General features: G+C 42.0%; 1 protein-coding gene across 6 annotated transcripts in view; it reads left to right on the top strand.

Annotated features, from left to right (window-relative positions):
* Window positions 1-18,778, top strand: part of RIGI (RNA sensor RIG-I) — a 28,254-nt gene extending 9,476 nt beyond the window's left edge. For 4 of the 6 annotated variants that reach the window (XM_052776232.1, XM_052776231.1, XM_052776229.1 and 1 more), the window contains 11 exons: window positions 861-1,116; window positions 1,762-1,924; window positions 2,342-2,443; window positions 4,555-4,712; window positions 5,032-5,167; window positions 6,069-6,217; window positions 7,571-7,661; window positions 8,380-8,550; window positions 10,091-10,242; window positions 15,102-15,248; window positions 17,009-18,778. In XM_052776232.1, coding sequence (XP_052632192.1) covers window positions 861-1,116; window positions 1,762-1,924; window positions 2,342-2,443; window positions 4,555-4,712; window positions 5,032-5,167; window positions 6,069-6,217; window positions 7,571-7,661; window positions 8,380-8,550; window positions 10,091-10,242; window positions 15,102-15,248; window positions 17,009-17,308 — 1,825 coding nt within the window. In that variant the 3' untranslated portion in view covers window positions 17,309-18,778. Of the gene's footprint in view, window positions 1-860; window positions 1,117-1,761; window positions 1,925-2,341; window positions 2,444-4,554; window positions 4,713-5,031; window positions 5,168-6,068; window positions 6,218-7,570; window positions 7,662-8,379; window positions 8,551-10,090; window positions 10,243-10,691; window positions 10,755-15,101; window positions 15,249-17,008 lie in introns of those variants that run through there. The other 2 variants (XR_008233390.1, XM_052776233.1) reach the window with 2 other exon arrangements.
* The last annotated feature ends 1,422 nt before the right edge of the window (window positions 18,779-20,200 follow it).

Below are 20,200 nucleotides of genomic sequence, written 5' to 3'. Positions count from 1 at the left end.
AAACTGCCCTCTAGGTCAGCTGTGGCTAGGGCAAAATGGGTTTACTGGTGACAAGAGTGTTTGGCGTTAACATGAGGATGATGCCTAATGGTAAGAATGGCAAGTTACTGTGGTAGACTTTGTTTGGAGAGTCTGAAGTCTGCTTTTGGAGAGTTTAGGCACTGGTTGTGCAGCATCTACGGAAATGGCCAAAGTATACCTGTGCTTGCCTCTGGAAAAGGGTGAAGTGTGCTCTCTCTTGAGACTCCTTTCAGTCCTGCTTCCAAAGACGAGGCAGTTCCAGGCAGCAGCAGTGGGATTCCTGTTGCCATTCTCAAATGGCAGCCTCTCTCTCTTTCCCAAATGGAAGGACTCAAACTTCTTTGGTTTTTCAACTTCTAGTCAGAAAATGACAGCCCATCTCTCAGATGGGACTGAAAATTGTTTAGGGGTGTATTGACAAGCTATAGCTTCTGATTTTGAAGGAACTGATTACTGACCATTCACATATGAATCTTTATAGCTATGAGAAAATGAGGCTGCTGGACAGAAATCAGTCCCATGCTGGTAGACATATACAGAAAAGGGATGAAGGACAGGATCTCCAAATACAGCTTACATGTGAACTGACAGATGCAGCTTAAATGTACAAATTCATCACCCCTCAAATCTAATATATTCTAGTTAATGGGAGTTGAAAATCCAGTTTACCCTCAGCAGTTTTTTTCTCAGCTTCTGTGGGTAAAACTGCCAGCTCCAACAATTTGACATTTTGAACTTAGTCACTATCCTTCAGGCTTGCTGAAAACTCCATTCTTCTAGCTTTTCTTGCCCTGCAAGACATCCTTTTTCATACCCTATCTTTTGCCTCTTCTTTCTAGATATTCTGTTCAAGGAATTAGTGGTGAAACAGTTGCAAATGTCTCCGTAGAAAAGGTTATACAGGACAGTGACATCATTGTGCTAACACCCCAGATTCTTGTGAATAGCATTGAGGAAGGGATCCTTAGCTCCCTCTCCATCTTCACTCTGATGATATTTGATGAGTGCCACAACACTACGGGCAACCACCCTTACAATGTGTTAATGAGTAGATACCTGGAACAAAAATTTGACTCTGCAAGCCAGCTGCCTCAGGTAAGGCCCAGTCTGCCAGTGGTGGAAACATTAAAGAGAAGTATTTTGCAGTGCAGTCAGCAAAGCCTGAAGTCTTGCATTTTGTGTTAATCCAATTCAAACTCCCATTTAACAATGGCTGCAAACTGAAATGGTAGCATCTGGAATACTTTTTCCCTTTTCTCGGACACCTCCAGGCTGTTTTCCTGTGTTACGTGTTCCCTGCAGCTGCCAAGAAGGACTGATGAAGCGTGACAGAGACTGGAGTACTTGAGAGCAAACAGGATTGCTGGGCTGGGAAGAAAACATGTGCCCCAGAACTTACATCATCTCCTTGTCACCTCTCTGTTGCTGTCTTCTGCAACAATAAAATGGATTTGCTGTTTCTGTGTATGATGAGCACTGACAAATACAGCTGGTTATGGATTTAAGTGGGTGGATAATTTATTATCAGTTTGAATAAGCTTGAGTGCCTTGGAGAGGGCACGAGTGGGGACAAGGTTTGGCTCTGAAGATTTAGTCCTTGCACTTATGTCTACTTCAGTTGCCTGTTTTGTTCCCTTGTTTTTGAAAACTGTAACAACTTGGCAATGGGTAACAGCGTCTCCTGGGGGTTTTTTTGTTTGTGACAAAGGAGCAACCACTGCTATTCATGTGTGTGCTCAGATTGTAGGTTTAACTGCTTCTGTTGGAGTTGGTAATGCCAAGAGCACCAAGGAAACAATAGAGCACATTTGTACCCTCTGCTCCTACCTTGACATACAGGCCATATCCACTGTCAGAGAGAACAAACAGGATCTGCAGAGATTTGCAAACAAGCCAGAAACACGTAAGCACACTTCCTTTTTGTTTTCCCATGAGATGCAAAGCACCGTAATTAAGGCAGCTATACAGTTCCCCTTCGGCCAGGTGAAATTAAAAGCTTAAAACTAAGCTGGAGCTTTGCTTCCTGCTAGCTTGAAAGGAGTTTAAACATGCACTTCATTGTTGCCCCACAGTAAGGCATTGCCCATTTGGGCAAATTTTCTCTTTGCTGAGATACACAATCTCTGATTTTTATTCAGATCTGCCAGTGAAGATTGAGCGCTGTTTCTTTCTGTGCAGCTATAAATCTCATTAACAATAAACATCATTATGATTGCATAAAGCACCATATGTAGCATTCTTCTGGACAAGAATTTGTTCTGTGCTGCCCAGGGAAATGTTTTACTTACTCAGGCCGCTGACTTCCATTTCTTGTCTCTAGATGTCAGATGGGTTAAAATGAGAGTTCAGAATCACTTTGCAGACATTATCTCAGGTCTGATGTCTGAGACAGAGGCATTGATGAGGAGGATTTACTCAGTGGGTAAGATACTGTAATATGCCTGTAACTGGGATTCAATCTTTGATTACATCAGTGTGAATCTTTGTGGCTGCTAGAACAGTCACTCTTTTTCCACTTCCTTTCTCCTCCTTCCTTTTTACTTTCCTTTAGCCAATTTTTCCTAAATAAGAAGTTACAGGTAGAAGAGTCAACTATTTTCCTGTTATACATGATTAGTTTGATAATTATAAATATTTTTGCATGGATTTCAGCCTGTGTTTCATTCAGCTAAGGATGATGTGGTTTTGACACTGTCATATAATTTTGAATGTTTAAAGAATCTGAAAGAAAACTGCCAAAGGGCTTGCTTTCAAAATGCAGCGAGCTGGATTTCATTGGTGAGAGATACCTGTATGTTCTTATTTGAAGCATTTGGAGAAATCCTGACACCTAAATCTGCCTCTGTTAAGGAAAACAAGAAGGGTCTCAGTTATGGTGTTACTCTGGATGTTTTAATTTCTTCCTTTCAGCGACAGTTTGCTTTCACTCTTGCTGCTCTGACATTTCTTCTCATATTTTCTCTGGCCTCTCTGAGTTGCGCTCAGAGTTATTTCTAGGGGTGCCCTGACCACCTTTTCTGGTCAGCATTTTGTCCTCTTTATACCTCTGGGTACCCCTATTTCCACTGCTTACCAGGTGTCCATTATTTGTTATTGAAAAGCATTTAAAGTAATTTTACAGAGGAGCATCTGTGGAACATGAACACCACCAGAGAGAGGATGCGGCTGCCTAAGAAAGGAAACACTTGTCTGTAGGGTTCCAGCCTCAGGAGCTGCAGTGGTATGAAGGTTTGCGGAGAGGAAGATGCATGGCTGTGAGAAAAGAATGGGTCTCACTGTCATGAGACCTAATTCTGCAGCCCTGCAAAAATCAATTGATCTTTTCTGCTTTTGCAGAATTCCTAAGTGGTGTCCAGTAAGTGGCTGTTATCAACAAATTTGAAGAGCTACAGGGGGTACAAAGCAGAGACCCATGGATGGCTATGCTCAGGACCAGCCTTGGTCTATCTAGCTCTGAATTAAAGGAGCAGGCTTTTGCAAACTGACTAGGGTGCCTTAAGCCTGTTTACCTCATTTCTGTGCTTTCTAGATTTACACCCACACTGCACTTCCCAGGTATTGGAGAGTGAACTATATTCTGGGGCAGGAAGGGAGAATTAAAAAAACCCCACCAAAACAAAAAAAACCCTACCCAACCAAAAAAAACCCAACCCAAAACCCAAGAAACCCCAACAAAGAACAAATACAGTGGGATTTTCAAACTGCAGGCTAAATTAAGCAAACACTTCTGAAGTTTATTTCTGCATCACAGTTCCTCTTGCATGAATGCCATTGGCTTCCCTTCTGTGGACCCTCTGATTACTGAAGTTTGTGAAGCACTCAGACAGAGTATGTATATGACAAACAGGTACTGACTAGTTCTGTCTCAAGAACAGGCCCTTGGATAATATGCCTTTAAGTACCATGGACCATTTAGCAAATGAATACTTACCTGTTGAGTAGCTGGTAACTCAAGGAGCAATGCACATGCAGTTTCTTGAATACTGTAGGTTTCTTATAGGACAAGTGAGCTCTAATTTTATTCCTAAAGACTCTGCAGGTGTGTGTATGTACACAGATCCTCAGCTGAATTGTACTAGGATAATTTTAGCCTAACATGTATACACTGAAACACAGGGAGTGAAGAAGACAGCGCCAGACTCGTCTCAGATGGTTCCCAGAGGCAGGACAAGAGGCAGTGGGCACAAACAGAAATACTTAAACAACAGGAAGAACTTCTTTGCTGTCAGGGTGGTCAAACAGGGGAACAGGTTGCCCAGAGAAGTTGTGGAGTCTCTCCTTGGAAGTACTCAGAATCCATTTGGACGTGATCCTGAGTGGCTGGCTCTAGGTGACCCTGCTTTGAGCAGAGGGTTGGACTAAAGACCTCCACAGGTGCCTTCCAGCCTCTGATTCTGTGATTGTATTATACAGTGTTCTTCTGTATAGGTTTTTTAGACCTAACATTCATAGAAATGTGTTATCTTCTAGCTAACTGTTCTCATTATTTGTTAGTCAAGATTTACAAATGTTTCTTTCCTCCTTCTTTACTAGACGCTATCTCCCAAATCAACAAGAATGATTTTGGAACACAGAAATATGAACACTGGATAGTTGCCACTCAGAAGAAATGCAGGCTGTTGCAACTGGCAGATAAGGAGAAAGAGAGCAGCATTTGTAGAGACCTTTTCATTTGCACTGAACACCTGCGGGTAAGTGTATATCCTCTTTCCTTCCATATGGAGGTGGAGCCATCCTGTTCCTTCTGATACAGGTATGTTTACCTAGGAGCAGGTTTGGAACCAAATAATTTTATTTGATGCAGGCTAAAGCATAGTGTGTAAGAGTTGTGTCTTAAGATACTCACTAAGAACAGTATAGTGCAGAGGAGACTTTGTAATGCTTGTGTTGACATGCAAATGGAAGAACAACATAAGTTTGTAATACTTAATCTAGTTAAATTAAATTTGCATTCATACCCTGTCCCACAGAAAATGAGGCTTAAATGTGTATGTCTCTCTTTCTGAGCAGAAATTCAACGATGCTCTCATCATCAGTGAAGATGCCCGCATTGAAGATGCTTTAGCCTACCTAACTGAATTTTTCACAAATGTCAAAAATGGACCATATACAGAGTTAGAGAAGAAACTGACAGCCAAATTTCAAGGTATTTCACACAGTACCTGTGGCAGTGGCAGGGGAGAAGAGGGCTTATGGTAGGGTAATCCAAGTGTTTTCTTCAGAGTAAGTGCAGTTGTTTTTCCAGAAGTTTTGCACTTTTCAGAAGACCTAGTGTCCGTGTGGGTGCAAATGTAGTGTTAGGGTAGGCAGGGGGGAACTTACTTTCTGGGACTGCAAGCTTTTAGTGCAGGAGCTAAGGAAGTAGTAGTAATTGTAGCTAGATGCTATAGTAGGTTCTTACCTGCTTGACTTGGAGATAAGGCAGTGGTGTCCTTAAGAGTGTGCCCCACAAGTAGGGGGATGGTCTACAATCATGGATGCTGGCAGCATTAGATAAGGCAACGTACACTGCTCAGTGCACTGCCTAGCCTCCTCCTGCCCAGTGCTGCTGGACGAATCCCAAACTTCTGGGAAGAAGCAGGTGGCCCTTGTACCCTTCTGATTAAAAGTTAGAGGTGGCACTGTTCCTTAACTGCTGATTTAGTAGCAGTGTGCTGTAAAACAGCCTGTGATCTGGTGTATTGCAGTGTTGACCGCAATTTTAAATCACTGGGCTGTCTGCCCTCTGGTGTCAGTTGTTTCCTAAAAAGAAATAGCACTGCTCTTTGCAAGAACTGAGTTTGTTTTGTTGCTGTCTTCTGACTCGCAGTATGTCACAGAGGTTCTCCTGTCAGTCTACTACAAAATGTGAGAGATTCAGAATTCTTTTTTTCTGGGGATTTTGTTGCATTTAACCAATAGCTTTCTTTGCTTGCATCTGAAGGAATGGTATAGAAAATAAAAATAGATGCTAAAGAGAATGTGGGTGGCTTTGTAGGTTTGGGTGAGAATTCTGGTTTTGGCGTTAAAGAAGGTGAATTATTCAAGACACTGCTGTTTTCTTCCAGAGAAAGAACCAGAACTGACTGCCCTTTCAAAAGATGAGTCAAATGAGAATCCTAAGCTGGAAGAGCTTGCTTGCATCCTGGAAGAAGCATACCGCTATAACCCAGAGACTCACACTCTTCTCTTTGCTAAGACAAGAGCCTTAGTAGCTGTAAGATATTTCTTTTCAAAGCTCCTAAAATGGGAAGTGAGAAAATAAAATCCCTCATCTATTATCCTTCCCATTTTGATCTGGAAATTTAAAAATATGCATGTATTTGATCTTCCTAAGAAAATAATTATCTTTCTATATCTTCCTAAGCACTGATGCTATGAGACAGGATGAGGGTTTTTTTTTCCTTTTACTAAAAACTACAGTACAGGGGTGGTGCCCTTCATCACTTTTTCTTGCTACGTGTCATAGCTGGTCATTAAACCATCAGATTTTTACTTTAGGTCTGAAGTAACTTTTAACAAGATGTATTACATTGGTTTTGGCTTTAATGTGGCAGTATTATAAACGAGCATCTCTGCTCTATTACAGACTGCACATCAGGAGGCATTTATAGGTTTCCCGGAGGATCCCTATAGGCCCAAAGGAGGCCTTTGCCCTAGCATGTGTTCTTGATCAAGAAAAAGGAAAGACTTTGCTGAGCTGATGATCTCTGGACCCTTCTGATGCACTGGTCTATTTCATACTTGCCTAGGATCAAGAATCTAGGCTGCATGATCTTTCTTCTCCCTTCCAATACGTTGTTCCCAGAAAAAAATTCATGTTTGAATTAATTGTGCTGCTAATCATTAGCTTCAGTAGCTCTTAAACCTTTACTGCAGGGTGTCATAGTCTCTGGCTACTGTAAACAGATTTATTGGCTGAGAGTCCCAATCCCCATTTTATCCTTGGGTATAGACATGCTGGATGAATTGCAAACCAGAAAAATATTAAAGGCAGGCTAAAGTCCAAACTAACAACACTAAGCATTTGCTGGCAACTTTCCATTAGAGAGGTAAAAGCCTACTGTAGCTTGGCTGAATTTTGTTCTTATGTAACAGCAGTTTGAAGGTGCTACATTCACTGTGCAGTGAGAAAGCGCAGTTTGTAAATAGCAACTCATTTCCTTTGGATCCCAGAGGTGTAGTATTCAATGATCTGTTGGTTTATAAGAGAAAAAGGCATACTTTTTAGCGGTGAAAGGCTGCTTGCTCTCTAGTCAGTCTTTAAGTTGCAGGGGTGGGAAAAGTGGAAATCACCTGTGGCATGGTTCAATCTGGCATCATGGCTGTGACCCTTGCTTTCTTACCTATTAATAGATGTACTCGACGATCTTGAAGGTCTTTTCCAACCTAAATGATTCTATGATTCTATGATTCTATGTTCCGTCCTGACGCACAGGTCCCACCTTCTTTTATGCTTTTGCTTCTCAGAAGTATTAATTGTCTAGGCAAGCGTGGGCTGGATCTACGTATCTATCCCAAACTAACATTTCATCTGGACAGGGATCTAACTCCCTGATTTGCTTTCCAGGCTTTGAAGAAGTGGATAGAAGCAAACCCTCTACTTAGCCACATAAAGCCAGGTGTGTTGATGGGTCGTGGAAGAAGAGATCAAAAAACAGGTATGCAGATTTGCACTGAGGAATGAATACCAGTTGCTAGACCTATGGTGGCTACACTGCTGAAATTGTTCTACTCTTCCTGTGTTCATCTTCTGTCCTCTTAAACAGAGGAAGGTCGTGAAACTTTGTACTATGCTTTCTTCCATATCTAGAAGACCTTTAACCAATCCTAAGGAGATGCTTAGTTTTTCTGTCCAGAATCTTTGGTTAAAGCAGCAGTAACTTTGCTGCAGGATTCTTTTGCTAGTTCAAAAGAAGTTTAGAAACTGTTTGCTATCGTGGCTTCTTGTGATTACTTCTAGTGGTATTTTCCCTGTTCCTTTTACAGATCCCTCTCTTATTTTGTGTGTGGTTTTAAGGTAGAACAGAAGCTATAGCTGAAATGAATTATGCATGGCTTATGTTAAGAGTTAGCTTGGGCTTAAAATAACTAAGCTGTATAGGTCTCTCTAATAAAGGTCAGCTAGGCGTTGTGTCTGAAATCGTATTTCCCAGAATGACAATTTTTGTGGCACATCACAGGAATTCCTCCTCAGTGGGTATAGTACGCAGCCAGCTGTATACACAAACTTAAAGTACTTTTCCAGATCAAGAGGACATGCTCATTTTTAATCACATAAATAAGAGCAAATGCAGGTATCTTGCTCAAGGAATTCTTAACTCTTCTTAATTTAAGGAAATTAGTGTTTTTTCCTGACACAGTTTCTTGGTACTGTAGGTATGACCCTCCCAATGCAGAAGGGTGTGCTGGATGCATTCAAAACCAACAAAGAGAACAGACTGCTAATTGCTACATCTGTTGCTGATGAAGGCATTGATATTTCTGAGTGCAACCTTGTTGTGCTCTATGAATACTTCGGTAATGTCACCAAAATGATCCAAGTCAGAGGTATGGAATTTCAGAGCTATTACTTTAGAAACCTGTTTTGGCCTAGAAATGGATATAAAGTGCTACTGAATTACACTTTGAAAATACTATAGTAATATGTGCATGTCTTGCTGTTATTCCTCTGTGCCCCTGAGTGAAGTCAGATGAATGATGGGACTGGACATGACAAATTTGTTCACAGAACTGAATCCTTGATGTTGTGTGACTTTTCTTTTGCCATGCAAATTAGCCAAGCTGCACAAGGTTATTGAACTGTTGAGGACTGATCCCTCAAGTGGCTAATTATACATATAAGCAGAAGTATGGCTAGAAGAGCTGTAGTCAGAAATAACACAAATCATTCTGTGACAATTTACAAAGGACTGCTGTAATGGAGTTTCATGTATTGCCATGGCTTCTGAAGACCTTCCCCTGCCCAGTGCTTATTGCCAACACAGCTACTCATGGGTACCTGAGACCTTCACATCTGCAGATCTCTAACATTCAAGACAAGAAAAAAGAAAAAAGGAAACTCTGTTTCTGTCTTGGCCTGTCTGAAGAAGTCTGTCAAGACTTCAGTCTTGAATCTTGGTGATTTTACAATAAGGCCAGTAGAGGGGAATGAAGACCCACACTAAATACTGGTTTCTGTTTATGACATTCCTAAATGTCATAAAACTGCCTATGTCTTTCAAGGGTGCATCTGCAGTACTTTATCATATCACCCAAGTAGATTACTTCATCATTTGATGGTGAGTGATCTTAGTCCTCTGCTTTCAGGGTTTGTGTCCTGTGACTTTCTTATTTTTGTCTTAGAACGAAATAATTGGCCCAGAATTCATGTTTATGGGTGAAAGGATAGTGTTTCTTAACAAGCCATGAAAGATGCAAAGAAAATAGGCTGCGTCAGTTTTAAACAACATAAAATCATGATTTTGGGGCAATAGGAGCTCAAAAGCTAATGTGAACACTTTTTCTAACCAAAATACTTCTGAAGTGGTATGAGATCCCTGTAGTTCTTAGTTTGCCTGTGTCACAGCAGCAAAAAGCAGGCAGGCAGTAGGCATAGACAGGTGGAAGAGATGGCACTTGCTCTTGTCTCTTTTCTTGCCATTACTGTATTTCCAGTTCCTCAGGTTTTTTGTGATAAGACTTTTTCTTTTTTTAAATAGACACCAATTAGCAGGGCAGAAAACTAGTAAGTAAGACTAAGATGAACCTTTTTCCTCTAGTTTTTTTCCCACAAGAAGACAGCAAGATGCTGTACAATAACTGAAGTGTCAAACATGCCTGAGCTTAACTGAGGCAGGCCACAGAAGCAGTCAATACAGTACTGGCTGGGCGATATCCATGAGGGTGCCTGGAAAGGTGCATCTTTTTCTGGTTTGTGATTAAAAAGAGTGAGCTGAGAGACTGCTCTTCAGAAGCAGCATTATCTGAATCTGAACATGGGAAACAAAAGCAGCCACACAGAAGTCCTTTATGCTCTTTTATGGCATAGCTGCCGCTTTTGCACGTCTTGTTAAGAGTAACTAAAGAGGATAAATATGTCGCTGTATAGGTCGTGGAAGGGCAAAAGACAGCAAGTGCATCCTTGTGACAAGCAAAATAGAAGTGGTTGAGAATGAGAAACACAACCGTTACAAGGAAGAAATGATGAATGAAGCTATTGAAAAGCTACAGAGTTGGGATGAAACAACATTTGCAAGAAAGGTTTGTACTTCTGTGGAATTTTCATATGCAAATCTACAGGCGTAATCTATATTGGCCTTAATCTACAAGGGCTCTACCTAGGACCAAGTGATAACGTGAGGAAGGTGTTCGCTGTATTTGGTTTCAGACCAAGGCTAGATCAGCAGAGAAGGGATAGTGTGTACTGCTCACTTGCAGAATGTCATCTGTACTGTAACTGTAAAAAACTTAGAAGTTGAGGTAGAATTTATGTAAACTTCTCATCTTAGAAATAAAATATAAACTATTCTGTCCACTGGAAGAAAAATATTACTGTGTCTGGGATAGTGGATAGGGAGATGGGTAACTATGCAGATGGTGGTAATAGGTTCATCCAATTCTTGTTCAGAAGCACTTTATCTTTGCTGCAGGCTGGTACAAGTGCTTTTCTAAAGTTGTTTGTTGTCACACCAAGTGCTTGTTGATTTCAGAGCAGTAGTTTCTGGGAGATGTCAAGAAACCATTGTCTGGGACATTAACAGGATGACATTTGGGTTTGTACCTGCTCTTCTGCTGGTGACTTCTTTTGTACTGCCTACAGTACTGTTAATCTTTGCTTCAAGCAACTTCTGGCAGGTGAACAAGCCTAGTAGAACACCTCAGTACACATTCAGTGCTTTTCATTAACCCTGCTGTGTGCTGTGCACTTACCAGATCAGAAAACATCACGAGGGTAGAAAGAAGTGTCAAGTACTTCTGGTGCGGAGGTGACATGTAAGAGGTGTCGCGGGCTAAGTCAATGACAGACTTTTGGCCGGGCAGTTTTCTGCCTGGCACAGCAGCCACGTCTCCTCTGTAACCACCCCACCTTCCCAGATGCCCTTGCATAATAGGTATGAGGCTCTGCAAGTGGAACCGAACAATGATGAGGATGATGGTTCATCTAGCTTGGAGGTGTCACCAAGGTTAAGTTGGCCTATGCCCTGTGTCAAAAACACTTCCATAAAGAAAAAAAGACAGGTCACTGTCATAGGAGACCCTCTGCTGAGGATAACAGAAAGCCCAATATGCCGACCGGACCCACTTCTTAGGGAAGTCTGCCACCTCCCTGGGGCCCAGGTTAAAGATGTGAAGAGAAAGCTTCCTACCCTGGTATCGCCCTAGTATTATTATTCATTATTGATTTTTCATGTAGGCAATGATGAAGTTGCAACAAGAAGTCCAAGGGCAATCAAAGAGACTTCAGGGCCTTGGGACAACTGGTTAAGGGATCAGGACCACAAGTAGTGTTCTCTCCTATCCTTCCAGTTGCAGGGAATGATGACGGAAGAAACAGGAAGACCCAGCAGATCAGTACGTGGCTCTGAGTCTGGTGTCACCAGCAGAATTTGGGGTTTTTTGATCATGGGTTGGTCTACACAACACCAGGTCTGCTGGTGACAGACAGGGTACACCTGTCTCAAAGGGGGCAAAGGATCTTTGCACAGGAGTTAGCAGGGTTCATTGAAAGAGCTTTAAAATAGATTTTAAGGGGGAAAGGGATAAAACCAGGCTCGCTAGAGATAAGCCTGGCGGTGGCATGCCAATGTTTAAGGGATGGTGTGCTAGCGAGGTCCTTAGGTCTGCCATCTCAGTGGAGGTAGGGGATGGAGATCCATGCAATGGCAAAGAATCAAGGGGTTTTGATGTGTTAGAAACCACGGGAGTGACTGAGAACAGTCACATAGGAATTAGGGCTTCTTCCCCCAAAAAGTGGCAGGATCAATAGCCCAACTGAAGTGCATCTACACCACTGCACACAGCATGGGCAACAAACAGGAGGACTTGGAAGCCGTTGGGCAGCTGGAAAACTATGATAAAATTGCAATCACAGAAGCATGGTGGGATGACCTGCACAACTGGAGTGCTGCAATGGATAGCTATAAACTCTTCAGAAGGGATAGGCAAGGGAGGAGAGATGGTGGGGTAGCCCTGTATGTTAGGGAGTGGTTTGATTGTTTAGAGCTTAATGATAGTGATGACAGGGTTGAGTTTTTATGGGCAAGAATCAAGGGGAAGGCCAACAAGGCAGAGGTCAGGGTGAGAGTCTGTTATAGACCACCCCACCAGGATGAAGAGGCAGACAAAATACTCTATAAGCAGCTGGAAGTCTCATGATCGCTAGCCCTTGTTCTTGTGGGGGACTTCAACTTGCCAGGTGTCTTTTGGCAATACAACACAGTGGAGAGGAAACAGTCTAGGAGGTTCCTGGAGTGTGTGGAAGATACCCTCCTGACACAGCTGGTAAGTGAGCCAACTAGGGAAGGCACTAGGGAAGGTGGTTGGGGGCCATCTTGGGCACAAAGATGATGAAATGATAGCTTTTGATTCTCAGAGAAGGAAGGGGGGGTTAACAGAACTGCCACCTTGGACTTCCAGAAGGCAGACTTTGGCCTGTTTGGGAGACTGGTTGACAGAGTGCCTTGGGAGGCCATCCTGAAGGGCAAAGGAGTCCAGGAAGAATGGACATTCTTCAAGAAGGAAATCTTAAAGGCATAGGAGCAGGCCATCCCTATGTGCCAAAAGATGAGCCAGTGGGGAAGAAGACAGTGCTGGCTGAACAGAGAGCTTTGGCTGGAACTCGGGGAAAAAAAGGAGAGTTTATGACCTTTGGAAGAAGGGGCAGGCCACTCAGGAGGACTACAAGGATGTTGTGATGTTATGGAGGGAAAAAATTAGAAGGGTCAAAGCCCAACTAGAACTTAATCTGGCTACTGCTCTAAAAGACAATAAAAAATGTTTCTAAAATACATTAGCAATAAAAGGAGGGCTAAGGAGAATCTCCATCCTTTATTGGATGCAGGGCGGAAGCACAGTGACAAAGGCTGAGGAAAAGGCTGAGGTACTTAATGCCTTCTTTGCCTCAGTCTTTAATAGTAAGACCAATTGTTCTCTGGGTACCCAGCCCCCTGAGCTGGAAGACAGGGACAGGGAGCAGCATGAAGCCCACATAATCCAAGGGGAAATGGTTAGCAACCTGCCACACCACTTAGACACACACAAGTCTATGAGGCTGGATAGGATCCATCCAAGGGTACTGAGGGAGCTGGCAGAAGTGCTCACCAAGCCACTTGCAATCAATTATCAGCAATCCTGACTAACTGGGGAGGTCCCAGTTGACTGGAGGTTAGCAAGTGCAACACCCAGCTACAAGAAGGGCTGGAAAGAGGATCCAGGGAACTACAGGCCTGTCAGTCTGACCTCAGTGTCGGGGAAGGTTATGGAGCAGATTGTCTTGAGTGCCACCACACAGCACATACAGGACAATGAGGTGATCAGGCCCAATCAGCATCGGTTTATGAAAGGCAGGTCCTGCTTGACTAACCTTATCTCCTTCTATGACAAGGTGACTCGCTTAGTGGATGAGGGAAAGGCTGTGGCTGTTGTCTACCCGGACTTTAGTAAAGCCTTTCACACCATTTCCCACAGTGTTTTCCTGGAGAAACTGGCTGCTCATGGCTTGGAGAGGTGTACTCTTTACTAGATAAAAAACTGGCTGGATGGCTGGGCCCAAAGAGTGGTGGTGAATGGAGTTAAATCCTGTTGGTGGTCGGTCACAAGTGGTGTTCCCCAGGGCTCACTATTGGGGCCAGTTCTGTTTAATGTCTCTATCAATGGTCTGGACGAGGGGATCGAGTGCACCCTCAGTAAGTCTGCAGATGACACCAAGTTGGGCAGGAGCGTGTGTTCAGTTTTGGGCCCCTCACTACAGGAAAGACATTGAGTTGCTGGAGCATGTCCAGAGAAGGGCAACGAAGTTGGTGAAGGGTCTAGAGCACAAGTCCTGTGAGGAGCAGCTGAGGGAACTGGGGTTGTTTAGCTTGAAGAAAAGGAGGCTGAGGGGAGACCTTATCGCTCTCTACAACTACCTGAAAGGGGGTTGTAGCGAGGTGGGTGTTGGTCTCTTCTCTCAAGTAACAAGAGATAGGACAAGAGGAAATGGCCTCAAGTTGCACCAGGGGAACTTTAGGTCAGATATTAGGAAAAATGTCTTCAGTGGAAGGATTATCAAGCACTGGAACAGGCTGCCCAGGGAACTGGTTGAGTCACCATCCCTGGAGGTATTTAAAAGATGTGTAGATGTGGCACTTGGGGACATGGTTTAGTGGTGGACTTGACAGTGTTAGGTTTGTGGTTGGACTCGATGATCTTGAAGGTCTTTTCCAACCTAAATGATTCTATGATTCTATTTTCCTAGACCTTTGCAACAAATTTCCTAGAGAAGACTGGAATAAGCCAGTGGTAGCCACTACGAATAAAAAGACTTTGTACACAGTTCTGCCATATTCCTGTGCATTTGCAGATCACCCCATGTTTCCAGGCAAGCTTTCAGGGACTGAGCAACAAAGGATGTCCAAGGCCCTCTAGCCTTTGTGAAACTTCCTCTCCCACCTCCGAGTCTTGGTTTGGCTACTCTGCTTCTTCTTGGAGGATTTTGTTTCTGCATAAGCTGCAGGTTCCCAGGTCCAGGCTGTGGCTGTTGCCTCCTTCTCTGCCTGCAACTTCTGTGGCCTCTAGAGCCTTCTTTCCAGAGCAGCAGCACTACTTCTGCTGTAGGGAGTCTCACATGACTTAGTCTTCACAAGGACTTAATAGTATTATGACCAGAGGGGCCATAGTGGGGTAGAGGGGAGGAAGGAACAGATGGCATAAATGCTGTCCATCATGTGACTTACTTATTCTAGCCTTACATTCTTAACCTGACAAATGTACCACATTCTTCCCTTGGTATGAGTTGCTAGAACAAGGCCTGTTTCGTTTGTTTGCTTTTAAGTAATAGGTTCCTAGATGTTACATATCCTGAGTCATGTTTAGACAGATGTAATTTCATAACAATCTTGATTTTTATTTATTTATTAAAGATACATGACCTGCAAATGAAGGAAAAGGTATTACGAGATTCCAGGAAGAAAGAAACAAGAAGTAAGGTAGTGGAAGGGAAAAAAAATCTTCTGTGTGGAAAATGCAAAGCATATGCCTGCAGTACAGATGACATCAGAGTTATAAAGGTATGTGTCTGTATGGAAACCTACATCCATGAACACCAGGGAAGTCAACATTATTGAACTAACAGCAGTGTTTATTAGTGTGGAAAGCAGGCTATTTTGTGCAAACTGGAGCAGAAAAAAATTCTGAGTAAATCGGTAAGCCACAGGACCAGTCGTAACTACTTCTGTAGCATGTTATGATGGTAGTTGATGATATCCAGAGTGTGCAAATATGTGATATGACAGGAATCACTTCAGTTTTCCTGAACCCCCTTCTATTAGAAACTGATGAATTTTGTGGTAAATCATGTGATCTTCAATGACATAACTTACTCGTATAACTGCTGGGTATTTACTTTCCCGATTAGCATAAGTTTGGGAGTCTTCCTGCAGTTGAGAGATTTCTCCCACTATTTCTGTTGATTGCAAATTATCCATACAAAGTACTGAGATCAGCTCACTGTTTAGCTCCTTGGCTTATGGGCCAGTTTTCAGTTTTGAAAGGCAGGGCAAAGCATGGTTTTACAAGAGGAGCCCTTTAATTCTTCAGTATTACTTTGTTTTCCATTCTTTAGGTAGTTTACATTGCTTCAATGTATCTCATGGGGACATTTTTATTGTAATCTTTCTGAACTTGAAGAATTTCTCTGCAGGCCCAAGAAGCCAATACTCTAGACATGGAAAGTGGTGATCATGAAAGAGAGCCTTTTCTGGGCATTTTGAGCCTTTCTAGTTCTGAAATTTGTTCTTCTGAAGCTTCTATTTGTGCTGCTCTGAAAAGTGCAGTTGTGATGTGATAAAGGGCTTCAGGCCACAGCTGAGCATTACAGAATGCTTGCCTTCAGCCACTTCCCTCTAATCAAGAATATCTTTTTTTTGTTTTTACCAGCTTTTTTTGGAACGTAGATGGAGTTCACTACTCCTCTGCATAGGGAAGATCCACAGGCGAGGATTTGGGAATAGCTCAGCCTTGTGAAACCCTAGTTACACTTCTTTGACAAATAACAAGGGATATCTAATATGCACCTCTGACTGTTACTCCATTTTGTGCTGCTGGCTTATCACCTATACCCGTGCAAATAGTTCCGAGAGTTCAGAAAACTCTTCAGGAAGAATTTTTGCTTAGTACTCTGCAGATAACCCCTCACAATATTTTAAATAATCCCTACAAACTGAGTTCTGTCATAGTTCAGCCTACATATTTAATTCAAGTTGGATACCGAGGAAGAACTAGCATTTTCAGACTCCAGCTCAAATTGTATATATGCTTTCAAATTAAGTTGTTAATTTTTTTAATCTTTAATTATATGTTTTATAAACAACAACTGTTACTCCTTTACCTTGTTAGGCTTACTTTTTTCTATCATTCCAATGTAATTGCATCACCCCTCATGGGGTCATATAGTTAAAATAAGTGAGAAGCAGGAGTCTTTCAAGTTGTCTGTTGTCTGGATGACTCTGTTATTTTATGCAGAAGGCTCAAATACTGCAAGCATGGCTTTTAGAGAACCTAAGTAAGTTCAAATATGTGTAAGCTAGTGACTTGTGATATATAGTAATTTGGGGTTTGATAAGCCCAGGCCTGGGCCTTTCTAGTACCTGGTATTTAATGAATGGGGAAAAAAGAGCAATGAGCCAAGGGGGCTGGAAGGTGAGCCTCCTTAATGACAGGAAGCACCTTACCAGGGAAATGGTATTTGTGAGGGGAAGGCGAATGTCGGGGGAAAAAAATGAGGAATGGTGTTTCTACTATTAAGTGCTCCTGGCATGTGTTGTTTCAGGAATCTCATCACACTGTCCTAGGAGATGCATTCAAGGAGCGTTATATAACAAAGCCTCACCAGAAACCAGTCCAGTTTGATTGTTTTGAGAAAAAAAGCAAGATGTATTGCCAAAATACTAATTGCCAGCATGACTGGGGAATCATAGTGAAGTACAAGACATTTGATAATCTACCAGTGATCAAAATCAAAAGCTTTGTATTAGAGAATGTTGAAACTGGGACACAAATGGATTTTCAGAAATGGAAGAATATTAATTTTTCTTTGAAGAATTTTGATGTTGAAGAAACATCCAGCTGAACTCAGCATTTTAATGCATGTATCACCCTACTGCACCAAGCTGAAATAGTGGATAATCTCTTTCCATGTATAAAAAGTTCTTGTTCTTTATGCTGTTGGATATACTAGGCCCCTCATCAGCATCTGGCTAGATTAAAAAAGGCTCGTATGGCCACTAAAAAAAAAATCTGCTATCTAATTAAATGTTTCACAAGAAGTTTTACTATAAGCATGGACAAAAATGTGCCCTAAGCATCTAAATCTTAATCGTTGCTGCTATGAAGAAGCTGGTCTGAAAAATACAAAATCAAGCTGAATGACTAATTAAACATCTGATTTTAGGTGACAGGCCACAACTTCAAGCACTTCTGTGTGAATCAGAATCTTTTTTGTTACCAGTTAGTTCTGGTTGGATTGCACCTCCATGCAGACAACATGGCTTATACAGACACTTTAAGCACTACTTTAGCTACTTGTAAAGCTTTTTAAAAAAATTACTTTTAATGCTCTAGGCATTTTGGTATATAGAAAATTAAGAGAAAATGTCCAGTAACTTTTCGGTAGGGAAGATATTGCATGTTTTAAATCCATCTTTAATAGAGAATGCTTCTGCAACAGTCTGACAAAAGCAGTAGGGCTTCCCAGAGCCCTCTTGTAGGGGGCATCTTCTGATTAAAATGGTAGCACTGTTTTCTTCTATCACTGCATGTTTGTCAAGTTGCTGAAGTTGCAGAATGGACACCTTTCTATGTGTTGCTTAACTGAACAAGCCCCAAGGAGGACAACCAGTGCCCTGTAAGATGGGTGAAGGCTTAATTTAGATGGTGATTAGCATTTACCCTGATGTCCTGTCTCATGAATTAGCTTCTGAAATCTCTCAAGACATTAATGTTAATTCTGCAGATTTCCTGTCAGAGCTGATCTAGAATTGGAACAAAGTCTAGGCATTAGTGTCTTTAAATCCCTCCTCCCCATCCAGATCCCAGACTTCTCTCAGAAAAACAGAAACTGCTACACACACAGTTATAAAACCTGGTGTCCTGGTTTCGGCTGGGATAGTTAATTTTCTTTCTAGTATTTACTATGAGAAGAATGTGGATAACACACTGATCTTTTCAGTTGTTTCTAAGTAGTGTTTAGACTAAGTTAAGGCTTTTTCAGCTTCTCATGCCCAGCCAGCAAGAAGGCTGGAAGGGCACATGAAGTTGGGAGGGGACACAGCCAGGACAGCTGATCCAAACTGGCCAAAGGGGTATTCCATACCATGTGATGTCATGCCCGGTATATAAACCGGGGGGAGTTGGCTGGGGGGGGTGGATTGCTGCTCGGGAACTAACTGGGCATCAGTTGATGAGTGGTGAGCAATTGCATTGTTCATGCTTATACACTTATTTTGTACATTCCAATCCTTTTATAATTAGTACTGTAATTTTATTATTATTGTCATTATTATTGTCTTCCTCTCTGTCCTATTAAACTGTCTTTATCTCAGCCCACAAGTTTTACTTTTTTTTTTTCTTCTGATTCTCTCCCCATCCCACTGGGTGGGGGGGAATTGAGTGAGCAGCTGCGTGGTGCTTAGTTGCTGGCTGAGGTTAAACCATGACACACTGTTAAAACTTGTACACTTTAAAGCACTTGCTGATTCTATGTATCTTCAATGAGCTTAATCTTCAATATTTGTGGAACCAAGATCAAATATATTTTCAGTTCACTTTATGCATTTGATAGTGTAATAACGTATGTAAGTAGAAGAATTATGTGTCTGAAAGACCTGAACTCTGAACAAAACAAACCACTTTGAACAGAAACCTAACTCAGAGTCCAAAAATTACTTAAACTACCTAAACCCTACTCGGTGAGACTTGCAGTGTTCTTTTAAACAGTGTTATGTGGCATTAAAAGCAAAACAATTTTTTAAGCGCTGCTTCATGTTCCATCCCAGTCCATGCCTTTTACTTTGAAAGCTGTATGCACCGTACAGGAAGCCTGAATCTGTCCTACAGTAACTTACTCTGTGCTTAGTTTTTACCTAGTAAATTCACTGTTCTTACAGCTGCTTCCAAAAAGGAAACACAGAACAATGCATAAAGATGATTTATGGTTGGATGATGCCTCCCCTCCAAAAATACTAGAAACAAAGATTTTGAAAAAGGCTTGTTTAGCAAAAAGGCTGGTTTAGCACTTTAAAATGAAAAGTACATGGAAAACAACAGTCCTTGAGTATGTTTGCTGTGTGAAAGGGCCATCTACTTTGGGACTCTTGGCATAAAAAATAATCAGTCTTAAGTTTCACAGCTTATAGTAATAACTACTGGGAAGTTAAGGGGTTGGAAGAGTTTTGGTCTTTTGCTATTGTTTGAATGCAAGGATTGCAGACTAAAACAACTCTGCAGTTCAGCCTAAATGAGTGTAATAAAGGTTGATGAGGTAACACATTAATAAGAATTCAACTGCATACAACAAGCCTACCTTCAGTACCCAGTGGAGATAGGAGGGTGGTTAAGAACACCAGCACTCTACTTGGCCTTTGAGAATATCTGAATTTTTTTGCAATGGAACCAGAAGTTGCATATTTAATATCAAATAATGCTCAAGATTATGACCATATTAATAGCTCTCTGTTAAGATGTTGCAGAGAATCACAGAACAGCTGCAGCTGGGAGGGACCTCTAGAGGTCATCTTGTCACCTACAACAATTTGCCCAGTACCATGTCCAGACAGCATCTGAATAGCTCACAAGGATGGAGACACCACAACCTCTCTGGGCAATCTTTGCCAGTCAGTGCTTGGTCACCCTCACAGTAAAAAAGTGTTTCCTAGTGTTCAGAGGAAACCTCCTGTGTTTCAGTTTGTGCCCATTGCTTCTTGCCCTGTGTCCTGGGTTCAGCTGGGATAGAGTTAATTTTTTC

This window comes from Harpia harpyja, chromosome Z (assembly GCF_026419915.1).
Source record: "Harpia harpyja isolate bHarHar1 chromosome Z, bHarHar1 primary haplotype, whole genome shotgun sequence".
In the NCBI taxonomy this organism is placed as follows: domain Eukaryota; kingdom Metazoa; phylum Chordata; class Aves; order Accipitriformes; family Accipitridae; genus Harpia; species Harpia harpyja.
This window is presented reverse-complemented; position numbering and strand designations above follow the sequence as displayed.